The sequence below is a fragment of the Fonsecaea erecta genome, assembly GCF_001651985.1.
Source record: "Fonsecaea erecta strain CBS 125763 chromosome Unknown Scaff5, whole genome shotgun sequence".
NCBI classification, from domain to species: Eukaryota; Fungi; Ascomycota; class Eurotiomycetes; order Chaetothyriales; family Herpotrichiellaceae; genus Fonsecaea; species Fonsecaea erecta.
Genome location: NW_017387248.1, coordinates 675,554 through 690,845, shown reverse-complemented (window position 1 = coordinate 690,845; position 15,292 = coordinate 675,554). Strand labels below are relative to the sequence as shown.

Sequence of the window (15,292 nt, the reverse complement as noted above, 5' to 3'; positions counted from 1 at the left end):
TAAGGAAAAGCAGCATATGGCGGGTCCACGGCGAGGAAGAGATGGGACTTTGTTCTTCAGTCCCTTGGGTTTGTCTACTGTTCAGGAAAGGGGCTCCAGTATCCCAGTATCCAAATATCAGAGTTAAGTATGAGGCATGTAAAAACAGTCTGTGCCTGTGTTCGTTGAGGGAAAGTTGACCGAGCCAATCCGGAGCATGGATGACGAGGCTGAATCTGGCAGCCTTTCTCAAAATTCCCTCAAATGCACTAAACCCGATTAGATCTTCTGGACTTGAGCTCCAACTCCGGGAAGCACTGCGTCTCCCATCCCCCAGCGGCGTTCTGCTCGCTACAATTTCTCAGCACTTTTGCCCTTGCCCCAGCTATTTGGTGGCTGGATTTCTTTTGCGACTTTTGGTCGCTTCCCTTCATTGTCCCCTCAACTCCTTCTCCACTGACACGGTCACTTTCACGATGCTCAAGACATTGGTTCCCAGGACGGGCCGGTCGCTCCTCTCAACGAAAGCTCCGCATCTGGGCCCAGCAAACCTCCGAACCGCTCCCAGCTTCCAGATCGTCTCCCTGAACCAGCAAAGAAGGAGGGGATATGCTTCCGAGTCATCAGAATACGACATTGTATTCATCGGTGGTGGTGTTGCAGGCTATGTGGGAGCAATAAAAGCTGGCCAGTCTGGTCTGAAGGTGCGCATATCCTGTTCTAGGGGAAAACGAACAACCCCAGCCAAGTATCTGACACCCTTGCTAGACAGCATGTATCGAGAAGAGAGGAAGGCTTGGAGGCACATGTCTAAACGTCGGGTGCATTCCCTCGAAATCTCTGCTCAACAACTCACAACTATACCATCAAATACTCCACGACACAAAGAAGCGAGGAATTGACGTCAACGATGTTCAGCTCAACCTCACTCAAATGATGAAGGCCAAGGACGAATCTGTCCTGGGACTGACAAAGGGCGTCGAATTCCTGTTCAAGAAAAATAATGTAGACTACATTAAAGGCACGGGAACTTTTGCGGACGAACACACGATCAAAGTCAACCTGCTCGACGGCGGTGAGACCGAGGTCAAAGGCAAGAACATTGTTATTGCCACCGGTAGTGAGACGACTCCATTTCCCGGTCTGACGATCGATGAAAAGAAAGTCATCACCAGCACAGGTGCCATTGCCCTGCAAGAAGTACCCAAGAAGATGGTGGTTATTGGTGGTGGTATCATCGGCCTGGAAATGGTATTTCAAGCTCCACCCATTCATTTAAGATGTCTTTTCTGACCCCTTACCAGGCCTCAGTGTGGTCCCGCCTCGGTTCCGAAGTTACCGTCGTCGAATTCCTCGGTCAAATCGGTGGTCCCGGCATGGATGCGGAAATCGCCAAACAAGCGCAAAAGATCCTGAGCAAGCAAGGGATCAAATTCAAGGTCAATACCAAAGTTACTCAGGGTGATGCCAGCGGCGACGGCGTCAAGATCGCGGTCGAAGCTGCCAAAGGTGGCAAGAACGAATCTATAGATGCAGATGTCGTGCTCGTTGCTATCGGACGTCGACCTTACACCGATGGCTTGGGTATTGAGAACATTGGCGTCGAGATGGACGAACGCAAACGGGTAGTCATCGACCAAGAATACCGCACCAAGATCCCGCACATCCGATGCATTGGCGACGTCACTTTCGGCCCCATGCTTGCACACAAAGCTGAGGAAGAAGCAGTCGCCTGCGTCGAGTACATCACTAAGGGATATGGCCATGTCAACTACGGTGCCATTCCGTCCGTTATGTACACGCATCCCGAAGTCGCGTGGGTTGGTCAGAACGAGGGCGAGCTGAAAGCCGCCGGCGTGAAATACAAAGTGGGCACCTTCCCCTTCACCGCCAACTCGCGTGCCAAAACCAATCTGGACACCGAAGGGCTGGTGAAGTTCCTCAGCGACGCAGAAACCGACCGGATTCTGGGCATCCATATCATCGGACCGAATGCGGGAGAAATGATCGCAGAGGGCACATTAGCGCTTGAATACGGCGCCAGCAGTGAGGATGTGGCGAGAACGTGCCACGCTCATCCAACGCTGGCCGAGGCGTTCAAGGAGGCGGCAATGGCCACATATGGCCAGCCCATTCATTTCTGAGCCACCAGGTCAGTGAAGGGGTCTCATGCGAGGGTATTGTGCCGAGACGTTGGCTCTATCAAATCTGTGTCGTTGAAGAAAGCGTGTCTGGGACAAACCGGGGAATTTGGGCAGCAACAACAAGCATTGTACTTAAGCTAGGCATGTAAAAAGAAAAACCAACTCAGAGTTCCCCCTCGTTGTTGGGGGCACTCGGAAGTTCACTTCAACAGTGCCCCCCCGTGTTTGAAAAGCTCTTGTTTGTGCTTTTTAACTCTCGGGGTGCATTCATTCTCATCAATAGAAGTACTACGAGGTAGATACGAGGTATAGTCCCAACTATCAACTGAGCGTGGGATAAAGGTTGCGTGGAGTTAACGCCATTGGTCGGTATCAGGATGGATGAATACGCTGTATGTACCTCGCTCGTACTGTATCTATATATATACACTGAGATGGGAGGTTGCCATGCGAAACAATGCAAGAGCAAGGGAACTATGTAACTGCTTACGAAGTATTCATTATACATCCGACAATCTGACGAGGAACACTGCTCGTTCCTGCTCCTTCCTACTGGCTGGTTCAGAAGCACCAGACATCCACCAAGAGAGTACCTCGTAATCAACATGCTAACCTAATGCTCCGACTTCGCAGCTGAGCTCTTCGAAATGGGGGGTTTTTTGGTTGAAGGAATCAATGCAGGAACATTTGGTCTAATTTTTGCATTTCTTCTGCGTTATTGCTACCTAACAACTACTTCTCAAGGTAGTATCTGGTCCATCACAAACAAGTCATGCAGCGCCCAATAATCCATGTGCTGTATCATACACATTAAGAGCAGTTTGACCTATGAGGATCATCTGCATTACCCAGATCTTGCACACATTCAATTCATAGCAGCATTCCATGTCTCGCATTGTTTCCCTTTTTTTTGGACTTTTTTTCAATCTTCATGGTTTTCAAGTTGTGCGTCGAAGCGCCGTGCAGGCGGCCAGGCATGCAAATGCAACGATTCTAGAGGGAGTGACAGATGGTCATTTCCAACGCCGATCGAGGAGTCGTCAAAAGCAGCGAATTATAATAATCCGGGTATTTGTCTTTCAGTTTAGACCAGCTTAACTTCAGACCAATTTGCCGTCGTTGATCCTCATTGGAGTTGTCGTCAACGCGTGATTCGCGACGTCAGTCGAGGAAGTGATTAGACTTTGCAGAACGTTAGCTGTCAAATCTCCCCCAAACTCGGGGCATGTCTCCAAGCATACGTGATGCAGAGTCCGAGAAGCAGGATCGAGCCTCGTTTCCTTATCCGTTTCCCAAAGCGTCTGCTTCACTTGTTTACACCTGAGACATTGCTGGGCGCGCACCTCTAGAGCGGACAGGTCCTCTCAGGTTGACACCCCCACTGCGAGCATCAAGAAGGGAGAAGAACAAGCTAGCCATCCAGGCTGCCCACGTGAACCACAGGAAGGCGGTAGCTGCCTGCTCTTCTCGGCATCGGCCTTCCCTGTCGCGGGCGCCGTTCGTGAGGTGGTTGTGGAGAGTGTAGGACTGTTACAATTAGTGAGCCAGTGTTTAGGTATGAGGCAAAGCGCATGCGCAAAGTAGTCTCTAAGGGGCCTTACGTTGTTACTGCAGGAATGCACTCTGAGCTCGGCAGCCATGGCGACGGCGGCGCAGAAGAGGAAAATGCAGTTGAGGAGATCGACAATGACGGGGAAGATGGCGTGGCCCATGAACGAGTCGTTGAAAGAGACGGCGACCAGGTAGAACAGCGAGACCATGGCAAAGGCCGCTACGAACATATCGTAGTTGATCAGGGAGGGGTTGCCGGCGAAAGCTATGGCAATAACGTTGCCAATGAGGCCCATGATGATGACGATAAAGACGAACTGCGCCACGAATCTGGTCAGTTGCTGGAAGCTTGAGAGACGTTGTGGGCGATTCCCCAGGAGCTTACCTCGACCCCTCGAAGGATGAGGTTGATTGTTTTGGACACCATCTTGTCGGCTTGATTGAGGCCTGCTGGAAAGCGATACAGCTGTGTGGATGTGGTTGGGAGGAGGTACTGTAACCTGAGTATTGGTTGAAAGCTGCAGGAATTGGCAGATAAGTTGAGAAAGCTGGGAAGAGAGAAAGAGTTGTGCGTAAGTAGCTGTCGGTCAAGGTGGAGAGCAACGGAACGGAGTGGAAGGTGGAATGATGATGTACTGGCTGAGTGACGGAGCTCTGCAGATGGCAGATGCCGGGGGCATAGAAGAGGGGAGGGCACCTGGGCGTCTACCCAAGCTCGCTCCTGGTGGGTTGTGACGCGGCGAACCCTGGGTGACCACGGCGACCCGGGTTTGCCAACGACGTCACTGGCCGAATTGTGGTTCCGAGGGTGACGCCAACTGCAAAAAGCTTAGTAGGCAGGGGGGCACCTGGGGGAAGGCCCGGGCTCGTTAGGCTCAAAGCGTGCAAGGGAGCTGGGTGGTAGCCTTACCTGTTTGTGGTGAATCATCACCAGCAAAAAGCGCCCACAGCGCCCACAGCGCCCGCAGCGTTCACGGGTGTTCGGGCATCGGGCATCCAGCAACCCACACCCATTCGGGAGCTTCGGTAACGTTGGTATCTCAATCAGGCGCCCATAAACAGCATGGTGTCACTGTGGCGACCTCTCTTCTCTTCTCATCAGAGCCAATGAGCCACAAGGTTTTATCCTGTCAGGTTCCGCCCTCGCGATGAGCTCACAACGAATTGAACCCCTTCGTGCCTACGAGGATGGTGCTGGCAGTCAGAGCAACCTGGGTTGCTGCGTTTCATCCTCAGCTTTCTGTCCTGGCAACGCGACCAGTGGCTCTGAGAGATTCTCTGGGAACAGATCACGTGAAAGGCGGCGCCTCCGGAAGAACCGGCCAACTGGCTTTCCTAGCAAGATCCTAGGTAATATTCCGTACTACATGGGTAACCCTCAGGGACAATGTGCAGTTCCGAACTGCTCCACCGTCGTCACAGAAACAACTCGAAACAAGGTCAGAGGCCTTGCTGACTGCTGCCCATCTCATCAACCAATCCAGCCTCGTGTCCACCAGGTGATTCAGGGTCAAACGGTTGGTTATTCGATCTATGAAGGACATCTTTTACGAATCAAGTTATCACTGACATTCGAACATTTCAAATTGTCACCGACAAGTTATCCCCATCCAACAACGATCTAGAGCTTTTCAAATGTCGGTGTCCTCTTTTGGAGTCCGCTGAGCATGGCTCTCTGAACATCACTGCTTTGGACCATGCCTGCATTCCATACCGCTGTGTAGTTAAGATTGTCTTCGATGGTCCTTCCCCACGCAGCATCGAGGATGTTCTTTGTGCCTTGCACGGCGACAGGGCTTTTGGTCGACAAGTATTTGGCGTACTTGATGCCTTCCTGAATGAGCTCGGCCTTACTCCCGTTTACCACCTGGCTCACAAAGTTGTTCTTGAGTGCCTCCTGGGCGGAAAAAGGTCTTGCACTAAGACAGACGTCTTTCACCCAGCTGGTCACTCCCCCCACGACCTTCGGAAGTCTGCTTAGAGTCCCCACGTCCGCTGCCAACCCAATGTCGACCTCCTTGACGCAGAATTTGGTGTCGCTGGTGCAAAAGCGCAAATCACATGCTGAGGATAGGTCGATTCCGAGCCCGTACGTGTACCCATGCAGCAGTGCAATTATAGGTTTCTCACAACGAGCGACGGCCGTGATGACTTCCTGTAGCTCAAGTATATGCCTCCGTATCACTGTCGCCTTCCGTGAGGGGTCGGGGAAGGTTGATGATGAGAGAGGATTGTCAGCTTTGGCTGCTTGCTCGACATCCAGGCCTGTCCCACATCTTAGCTCCTATTATTCTTTACTCTTGAAGACATTCGTCACCCACCTGCAGTAAATGCTCGATCTCCAGCGCCCGAAAGCAGGATACACCGGACTTCGGGGTCGTGGGACAACTGTTCGACGATGGCCTTCAATTCAAACCACATGGGCGCGAAAAAGGCGTTGAGTTTTTGTGGCCGGTTGATCTCGACATGCACCACATATTCTGCCGGGACCGTGACATTGTAGAACTTGAAATTCGAAAAGTTTCTCAACGCCATCGTATCGAGTTTAGATCGTGATATGGGGAAACCTCTGTCCCTCCTGCGGCTGTGACTTGGTCTGTAACAGAAAACCAGAAAATAACAGAGAGAGAGAAGCGAGCGGCAACAAGGGATATTAAGTATCAAAGAAGGATGTCTGGGCTCGACAATGGTGCTGGTCAGAAGCCTCCTCTGTTGCCTTTCCTCACTCAATCATCCCTGGCTGACACTCCAGATTGCCACGATTGCCTCGGCTCAGATGCTGTTGGTTCCAGTGTCACGTGCAAACCCGAGGTGTTTCTCTTCTCGAACTTCGGTCGTCGACTCGTCAAACCAACACTCACTCGGTCTCCGCGATCGACCCCTTCCACCTTCGTCAACTTCTCATCAAATACGGCCCGTGCGAACACCTGCAGCTGAGCTGCTCTGGGCCCTGTGAGAGCGTGTCAGAGCTCAACCGTCTCCCAGTGACCAGAGATGTCGCTGCCTCGTTCCATATTTGGCCTGCCTTCCCACCCTCTCGTAATTGAGGGCCTAGACCAACGCCGACGACCTCCTGGTGGCTGAAGTTCTTTCCCTGCCCGCTACTTCTGTCATACCTCTGAACGGCGAGAGTCTTCAGGTCAACCCACCATGAGCTCTAACAGACTCACGTTCATGTCGATCCACGCTAGCTCCCTACCACCTGGGCTCGTCCCTTGCAAGAGCTGTGGGTGTAGTTAGTGGTTGTGGTGTGAATGCAACCAGCGAATGGCGAACGACAGAGAGTTCTATCACCCTCATGCCCGTTGGTGGAGGGAAAAAGTCGATCCAAACGGTGAAGCCACTCGCCCTCGTGGCATCCGACAGGGCAATCTCTCGCGAGCCTGAGGTCAAAAGACGTCGCCCGTGAGGGTGTTTGGACCTTTGGCTGCCTTCCAGTTTGTTGTCTTTCCTTGCACATGGGCCTTCGATGTCTCACTTTCACGACCAGCAGCAGATGGTGTAGGGGCACCTACATAGTATGAGTTTGACCGCCACTTGATTTCTCAAGGGACTTGCTGTGGACCTTGGTGAATCCTGCTTTCTCGACTCCTTTTGCCCCAGTTGTGTCTCCTTTTGCATCGACCTTCATGCTCAGACTACAAATTACTGGTGCGAGATTCTGACGCGATACGAACCTTTGGCATGGAGAGGGTACACCCCTTCTCCACAGGCAACGCAATACTTCGATACTAAAGGCAGTCCCTATATCCTGAGAAACAGGGACGAGCCGTGTCTGACCAACAATTGTCGGGCCTCAAACAGGGACTATTTTTGTTGCCACCGGATACATCGAATTAGCTTTCTGCTTCTGTTCGATGTCAGTTGACCCCTTGTTCGGGCAAGAAACCAGTTTTGCCTCTCTCTCTATTTCCCCTTCATCTCATGGCCAGCAACGTACCTGGACCCGCTGACCCAGTCGTTTACAGAGACGGAGTAGTACCTCGAGGCTTGCCATCGAACCATACATTGCTGAGCAAAAGCCATGCGGGTAAATACCGCTGTCTCTGACTATGGGTATCGACAACCTGACATGAGACAGGCCAATGTCGGCTAGAAGCAGCCCAATCGACTTCTTCCGAACCAGCAACATGCATCTCGCCCGGCTCCTTTGGGCAGTACCCTCACCACCTCAACCCGTTTGGGATTCGCACAGATACATTCTCTTCAATTTGCAACAATACATGATGGTGTCGAGCGCCATGCACGAGGCTCATTAGAGCCGGACTAGTGGGCAAGCCGATGGTCGAACGTAACACGAAAGACTCTGGCTTAGCGAGGCCACCCCGAACCTGTTCTCGAAGGTCGCCGATCTCACCCCTCAACCACCTCAAGTGGCCTTTTCGTACTGCTACACGAAGTCAGTCATACTACTCTCAGAAATGTACCAATCTCCTCGCCAGTTTCTTCAACGGAGACTATTTCCCGTGCCACCTCTCAATCGTTGTTCAATGGCCAGGAGAAGGTCCGAGCGACTGTGATGGGTCCAATTCCTCTCAGCAAAACTGGTCTCTGTCTCCCACCATTTTGTTCGCCGACCACTACACCGCAGAGAGGCCCTGGACCCCCTTTTCCTGTCCGCGAACACCCTGGCACCCTCCTCGGTCTAGCCGTGATCCTAGCTCTGCCATGGCCACGTGGGATTGGATGACGTCCTGTCATGTTTGCTTCCTTGCCCAAGCATGCTCCTTTGGCATTTACTGCTAAGTCTGGCATGTTCACCACGGAAAGAGTGCTGGTCTCTGGCTTCCTCAGCGACTTCCCACTAGGGTTACCTTGCGTAGCAACGTCACGCTCGTGAGACCTATTTACTCTGAAACGTACCTCGATGTAGCAGCTAGGGGAAGTCACCGTTTTAGCTGGACTCGTCTCTTCCGATCGGCTGTTTTTTTTGCACGGTATACCGGTTCCGGTGTTACGGGCTGGAGGTGGCACTGGCCGCTCTCCGGTCTTGAGGCGGACAGCTGATCAAGCGGAAAATGGGAAGGCGGACTCTTCCCAACGTGCTGCCACAGTCGCACAGAAGGTACGAACATTTCGACATGTTTCTCTTACCTGTATTTGGCACGGGGATGAATCTACCGGGAAGTGTCAGATGCAAGGCTCAGGATTGCATATAAAATGGACCTGCCCTACCGCAATCCATCTTGCTCGACTCCTCTGGTCCTTTTCAAAACGTCCAACATTGTCAATCACTGCCAGCCTGCATACGCAAACCCCACCTTGCCTAAGACTCAACACTATTTCGACTCTCCTTTCAACCAACAGAGCATTTCCTCAGCCTCATAATGTGCGATCACCCAAAGGTCTGGGACACCTGCCGTGCCTGCGCAGGACATCCTCCACGGTATGCTCCTTCTCGAATGTTTACTGAAGCGTCTATACCGAGCCTGTGTCGGCGTGAAAGGATTCGTGTCCAGGAGCTGATTTTCACCATAGCGGAGCCCAATGCAAGGCATGCAACGGAGATGGTCACGTCAAGGCCCCCTGCACTAGGTGCTCATCGTCTGGTCGCAAGCTTGAAGATGACACTGCGCGGTCTAGGAGCCATAATAGACAGAATGTGGTTCATGGTCGAGATGACGGTCAAAAAGTGTCGAGAAGTTGATTTTATGCCGAATTGGAAGTGCCGCACTCTACCGGAGACATTCATATATATTCCCACGCGATTTGAGGACACTCAAGAGATCTCGTGGGCAGGGTGAAGTTTACGATTGCAGTACAACCGCAGCCCTTAGGAACACATTCCAAAGCTACTCTTCGCCTCCACTACACTTTCTCTTCTTCTTTGGGAGCTCAGTATTTCCCAGCATAATCACTGCCAGTAAAACTGTTAAGACTCCGGATCGGGGCACCAAACAGAACGCGAAATTAGCCGCCGACTCTCGCACGACCCCTGATCGCGTCTTTGTCTCTGCTGTCCTGTTCAACCTGCAAAGTACATGTCCTTGACACATCGCAACCTACGAATCATGCTCACCGGGGAACTCTCATCTGGCATGGGTGGGGCTGGGAGTACATGCTGCTGGTCCTTTTGGGTAGTTCTGTGTAACGCCTCCCCTGGATGGACTCGTTGGTTTTACATTTGACAGAAGATACAACTGATGCTGTGCTGATGCCTCGAACCCTATGACGGTCGGAAGATATGTTATCGGACCGAATTCGTGATCTGGCGAGCGTGTGATGTGGCTGTCTTGTGGCTGCCGTGCGACTGTGTTAAGTCTAATGACTGTTGATCCCAAGCGAACCTGTCACTCGACCATGCGATTGGCAGGACATTCCATTGGCATGGCCTGTCTGATCCGGTTACAGCATGCTTGAAATGGCATTGTTACAGCTGACAAGGCTGACCTGACTTCGCCTGTGCCTTGCTTGCGCCTTTTCCAAATACCCCGAAGGCCCCTCCAGTTCGAGAGTGTGAAACAAAATTGACCGGTTGGTCCTCAAGAAAGTCTTCCGAATGGAGGAAGTAAGAAATTTGCGCAAGAACGCGCAGTAATAGACCCTTTGGAAGCAAGTGGTACAGATCAGATCTGTCAGTCGGTCTCCCCAGGTGGCATTCCTTTGGTTGCAACGTCATGAGAGAACCATCATGCACGAAGACACACAGCCGGGGACACCGAGCTTCATGCCCGCTGTCACAAGCATGACGTCTTCGAGCCTGCTTTTGTTGTTATGGCAGCCTCTCAGCGCTTTCATGGCCCTATTGCCAGACACCACAAGGGTCGGATCACACGACTAGACTTACTACACACCTCTCTCTACACGCAAGGACTTACTGAAGAGGGTAGTCCTGGGCCAACTGGGTAATCTGCCCGAAGTCCCGAAGCTTGTGATCTCCACGTTATCGGCAGACAGGCGGCCTGGCAGCTTAACTGGCAAGTTCGGCCTTTTGCATATCAACTTTGCAGGAAATGAAGCGCGTTCCTGAAACGACCCCCTTCAGCCGACCTAGTGTAACGAACGGTCCGCCTCTCTGAGATTGAGGAAGTCCCGCCGTTTCGGCATATAAGCCAGGCACTTCGCATATCTGTCATCACCAACGGTAGCAACTACCTGGTTTCGAGTATTTGCCGGGCAAGACACTCCAGCTCCGAGATTGCGTCCGCTACAGCATCTCTCCTTTTAGGCCAGCGAGCGATGACGTGGCGTATCTGTACACCATCCTCGTTTATGATTTCATTTTCTGTGCGCGTGACAGGGAAGGAAATCCTATGGGCAGTGGGGGAGCTGTGACTTCCGGTCGTGGTTCAGGATCATTTCTCCGCTGGCGAGGTCCTCAAAATTCCACTTCTGTGGTCTTGTCAAACTCGGGGAAGCGGAAGATCAGCCAGCGTGTTATGCTAGCATTTGAAATGAGAACGCTGTGGCATTATCGGCATGATCAGCTACCCCTTGCAGCTACGACGGTCTAGAAAAGAGAAGGATCTACCAACAAGACTGGAGCCATCTTGAATTTTGGATGTTGATCGCAAAGCAGAGAGAACCAAGTCTCTCCCCATTCACCACTTCGAGGTTCGAACGTCGCCACGGTAATTGCGCGCACGCACACGCCGAAGCTGGAAACTATCATTGAAACACCTCTCACGGACCACGGATTTCGACTGTCGACTAGCCCAAAAGAAGCCAGTCGGCTGCCGCAAACCTCAGTTCTAGCTATTCCAATGATTGGAAACTCCCTCTATGACTTCTTTGATCGAAAACGACAGTCCTGAACCGAGACCGCAATCGCCATTGCCTCCTGCGAAGCTGCTGAACCCATTGCCACCGAGCGATCTGTGCCAGTTTTTTTCTTGGGTACAAAAGAAACAATAAAACCAGGCAGTAGTGCATGAGCCGTCCGGACACCTACACGAAGCCTGGGGCACATCTATTATTTCACATACGAGTATAAAGATTTCTCAATCTTTTGTGTATGAGTGTTCTTCAGGTTTGAGGGACTGTCCTTCTAAGGTGTCTCGCGGAAAAAGAAGTTCTTTCTGTCGGAATGTTGGCACCTCCTCCTTAAGAAGTGGTGAGGCTATCCCCTTTTCCATAACTCGTTTGTGCAGACAGGGAGAGTTTTTTGACACATTATTTCCGTCTCTTTATGTACATGTCGGTCGGGAGTAGTGTGTGTCACCATTCACTGCAATGCTTCGTTGTATAGTGGGGTTTGCGGTTCGACTCGCAAGGCTCTGAATTCCCCAGAACCCCTGAATCTCGCCCCCGGCAGTACCTGAGCAATCACACTCGTCAGTCATTACGCCATGGTGGAGTTGCAGATCCTTCGGTCTAATATATATTACTCATAGGCGGTCTACTGTACACCCCAAGTATATTCAGCCGACATCGGTAGGCGCAATAGGCGGTATCGGCCAAGATCCCGTCGATGCCGTCCCAACCATCGAGGTCGCCTTCAAAGCTGCTTACGCAACTTAATTCTTTCCATTCTCCTCTTTTCTCGCAATCCCTCCACCTGAGGCCAGTGAGTACGTGGGTGTTTGTATACACCCGAGCAGCCAAGGCCCCGAGGTCATGTCTGTCATCCTCCGGCCCCTGACATGGTTCTATCATGAATTCGGCATCGTGGCCATCCATGAGACTGGGAGAAATGCGTGGCTCATTATCCTGGCACGAACGTGCCGGATGTTTGCCTATGGGACCAATTCGTTGATACTGGGTAAGTCTCCGACCATGTCTCGATGCTTCGGCTTGCGAATATGTGTGTACATGCATAATCCTTCCTCCTCCGTTCCACAGGTAAGGCCAGAGGGTACCGTGCTGCATATATCCAAGTCCGAGGCAGAGTCATCCAACTGCTCTCGCACGGTTGATCCCTGTTTTCTCACGGGGATTTCTTTTTCACAGCAATCTTCTTTTCGGCGCTCAACTACTCCGACCACCAGATTGGCATCTTCATGACCCTCACGTTACTCGGCGATGTCTTCCTTGGCACCTTCTTGACGCTGATAGCCGACCGGGTGGGTCGTCGCCGCGTCCTGATGGCCGGGTCGGTCCTGATGATCTTGAGCGGGTTTGTTTTTGCGATATTTGAGAACTTTTGGATCTTGCTGGGGGCGGCTATCCTCGGGGTGATCAGCGTCACGGGAGGCGACTTTGGTCCGTTTAGGAGTGTGGAGGAGTAAGTTTTACGTCCTTTCTTCTGGTCCCTTGGATCGCTCGTCCCTTTGTGCCGGCGAGAGTCTTGAGACGGGACGGATTGACAGATTGATGCTAACTCACGTCACTTTGGCCAGATCTGTTCTCTCACAGCTAACAACACCTTCAAACCGAGCGGATGTTCTCGCTTGGTATGTCACGACGTCAACGCTGGGCTCGAGCATTGGCAGCGAAGCTTCGGGGAGAGTAATTCACTTCCTCCAAGCTCGCCCGGGATGGACAGAGGTCGACGCTTATCATGCGCTATTTTGGATATACTCGGTCATGGGGGTCGTTAACGTGTTGATTGTCTTCCTCTTGACGGAGGCCTGCGAGTTGAGGCCGGACAGTAAAGGTCACGAAGTGTACGCGAGCGTCCCGCAGGACGAGAGGGACGAAGACGCCAGGGAGGAGGAGGAGGTGGTGGTGGAACTGTCGAGACCGAACGGTACCGCCGCAGACGATATCGAAGCAACAGCACCGACCACTCCGACCACAGCAGCTCCATCACAACCTCAATCACACTCACATCTACATCATCATCATCACCACCATCACGCATCACCGGCCTCCAGTAAGCGCTGGACGTCACGAACCAAATCGTGGTTCTCGGCCGCCTTTGCCCAGATCTCCAAGCCGACACGGACCATCATGTACAAGCTGTGGTTCTTGCTGGCGATCGACTCGTTGGCGGACGGGATGGTGCCGTACTCGCTGACCAACTACTACATGGACATCAAGTTCCACCCGGCAAAGTCGACGCTGGGCGATGTGACGTCGCTGTCGTACTTCCTGGGGGCGGTGGGGGCTGTCTTTGCGGGCCCGCTGGCGCGCAAGATCGGGCTGATCAACACCATGGTGTTCACGCACGTGCCGTCATCGGCCGCCGTGCTGTTCTTCCCGTTCCCGCCCTACCTGTGGCTGACGGCGGGCTTGCTGCTGCTGCGCACGGGGCTCAACAACATGGACCAGGCGCCGCGCTCGGCCTTCATCGCCGCCGTCGTGCGCCCCCACGAGCGCACCGCCGTCATGGGCATCACCAGCATGCTGCGCAACCTGGCCGCCATGACGGGGCCGAGTGTGACGGGTGTGCTGGCCGAGGGAGACCGCTTCGGCATCGCGTTCGTCGCCGCGGGCGTGTGTCGTCTCGCCTACGACTTTGGCCTGTACGCCTTGTTCGTTAACGTCAAGTTGGAGGGCTACGAGAAGAGGGGGCGGACGAAGAGAAAGAGTACCGGATCGCAGGACGACGGGGACGAGGAGTCGGACGACGACGAAGAAGTGGTGGAACGGGACAGAGCTCGCGGGATGGCCAACGGCCTCCTCCCCTCGGGCGCTCACCGCCACGGACACGGACAAGACGAGGTCGTCGAGCTCGCGAGTCTCGCGGGCTCCTTGGAGGACGACAGTCGCACAGGGGATCATGACGGCGGCGAGCTGAACAAACACAGGACCAGAGTAGAGAACGTCGCCGCCGCCGACGACGCTAAAGAAGCGACCGCGACGATCACCACGACACCGCTGGCGCCGCCGCCGCTCTCACGCGCCCTCCAAGTCCCCTCCTCTTCACCCGACGCGCTGGATCGCGTGCGCAGTCGGAGTCCGCACCGCGCGACGGATGTCGACTGAATGAATAATTGATGAATACGGATACAGCGGCCTACGCAAGCAACACAACACAACGTGTACATACATACATATTCATATACATGTACGCATTACATGTACGCAGCACACAATATCGAATGACGGATGGATGATGTGGATGTCGACACTGTGGACATGAACATGGGCATAAACATGGACATGGACATGCAGATATATCTCTATCTAGCTATGTGTCGATACCATTCATGACAGATGAAACTTCTTACGACCCGGAACGAAGGATAGGGGGAATGGAGAATGGAGAATGGGAATGGGACTCGGGGTACAGTGGGCAGGAAGGTAGGGCATGGAAAAGGAAGAGGGCGTGAAAGGGCATACATACATACATCAAGCAGGAAAATCTTATTGATTGATTGATTGAAATGTCCATGACATCCCAAATTCATTATAAATATATATATATATATATCTGACCAAGGCAAGGTAAGTACTCTTTCCTTTGCTTGCTCGCTCCCTTTATCCCTCTCTCTCGCCGATATCCCGTTCGTCATAATCAACGAGGGAGACAAACATGACCTGCTGGCAAGGCACATGGGGTAATTAATACCTTCTTTAGTAATGAATGGCAAGATCGAAGTGACTGAGTGCATGCAGCATGTGTCGACACCCATGTCGACAAACTCCCACTGAGAAAGTGCAGGCACGAGGGGCGAGGGCGCTGATGTCCTGTCCTGTCGTCAACCTTTTGCACTGCGAAACGACATCCACACACAGTAAATAGAGTATAGAACGCAACGGTGTATGTTTGCGGCGCCAGGATGAGGCGGTCA

The 15,292-nt window shown here is 52.7% G+C and overlaps 4 protein-coding genes across 4 annotated transcripts; 2 read left to right on the top strand and 2 right to left on the bottom strand.

Moving 5' to 3' along the window:
• Positions 1-455: 455 nt before the first annotated feature.
• AYL99_06315 (dihydrolipoyl dehydrogenase) lies at positions 456-2,123 on the top strand (the record flags this gene model as incomplete). The annotated part of the gene is made up of 3 exons (XM_018837825.1): positions 456-683; positions 748-1,230; positions 1,284-2,123. 3 exons carry the CDS (start codon positions 456-458, stop codon positions 2,121-2,123), a joined length of 1,551 nt encoding a protein of 516 aa, XP_018692385.1.
• Positions 2,124-3,437: 1,314 nt separating this feature from the next.
• Positions 3,438-4,101, bottom strand: AYL99_06314 (hypothetical protein; the record flags this gene model as incomplete). Its single annotated transcript, XM_018837824.1, has 3 exons — positions 3,438-3,650; positions 3,725-3,991; positions 4,060-4,101. 3 exons carry the CDS (start codon positions 4,099-4,101, stop codon positions 3,438-3,440), a joined length of 522 nt encoding a protein of 173 aa, XP_018692384.1.
• A 1,194-nt stretch (positions 4,102-5,295) lies between these two features.
• AYL99_06313 (hypothetical protein) lies at positions 5,296-6,209 on the bottom strand (the record flags this gene model as incomplete). Its single annotated transcript, XM_018837823.1, has 2 exons — positions 5,296-5,939; positions 5,996-6,209. 2 exons carry the CDS (start codon positions 6,207-6,209, stop codon positions 5,296-5,298), a joined length of 858 nt encoding a protein of 285 aa, XP_018692383.1.
• A 6,021-nt stretch (positions 6,210-12,230) lies between these two features.
• AYL99_06312 (hypothetical protein) lies at positions 12,231-14,483 on the top strand (the record flags this gene model as incomplete). Its single annotated transcript, XM_018837822.1, has 3 exons — positions 12,231-12,375; positions 12,564-12,837; positions 12,953-14,483. 3 exons carry the CDS (start codon positions 12,231-12,233, stop codon positions 14,481-14,483), a joined length of 1,950 nt encoding a protein of 649 aa, XP_018692382.1.
• Between the last annotated feature and the right edge of the window lie 809 nt (positions 14,484-15,292).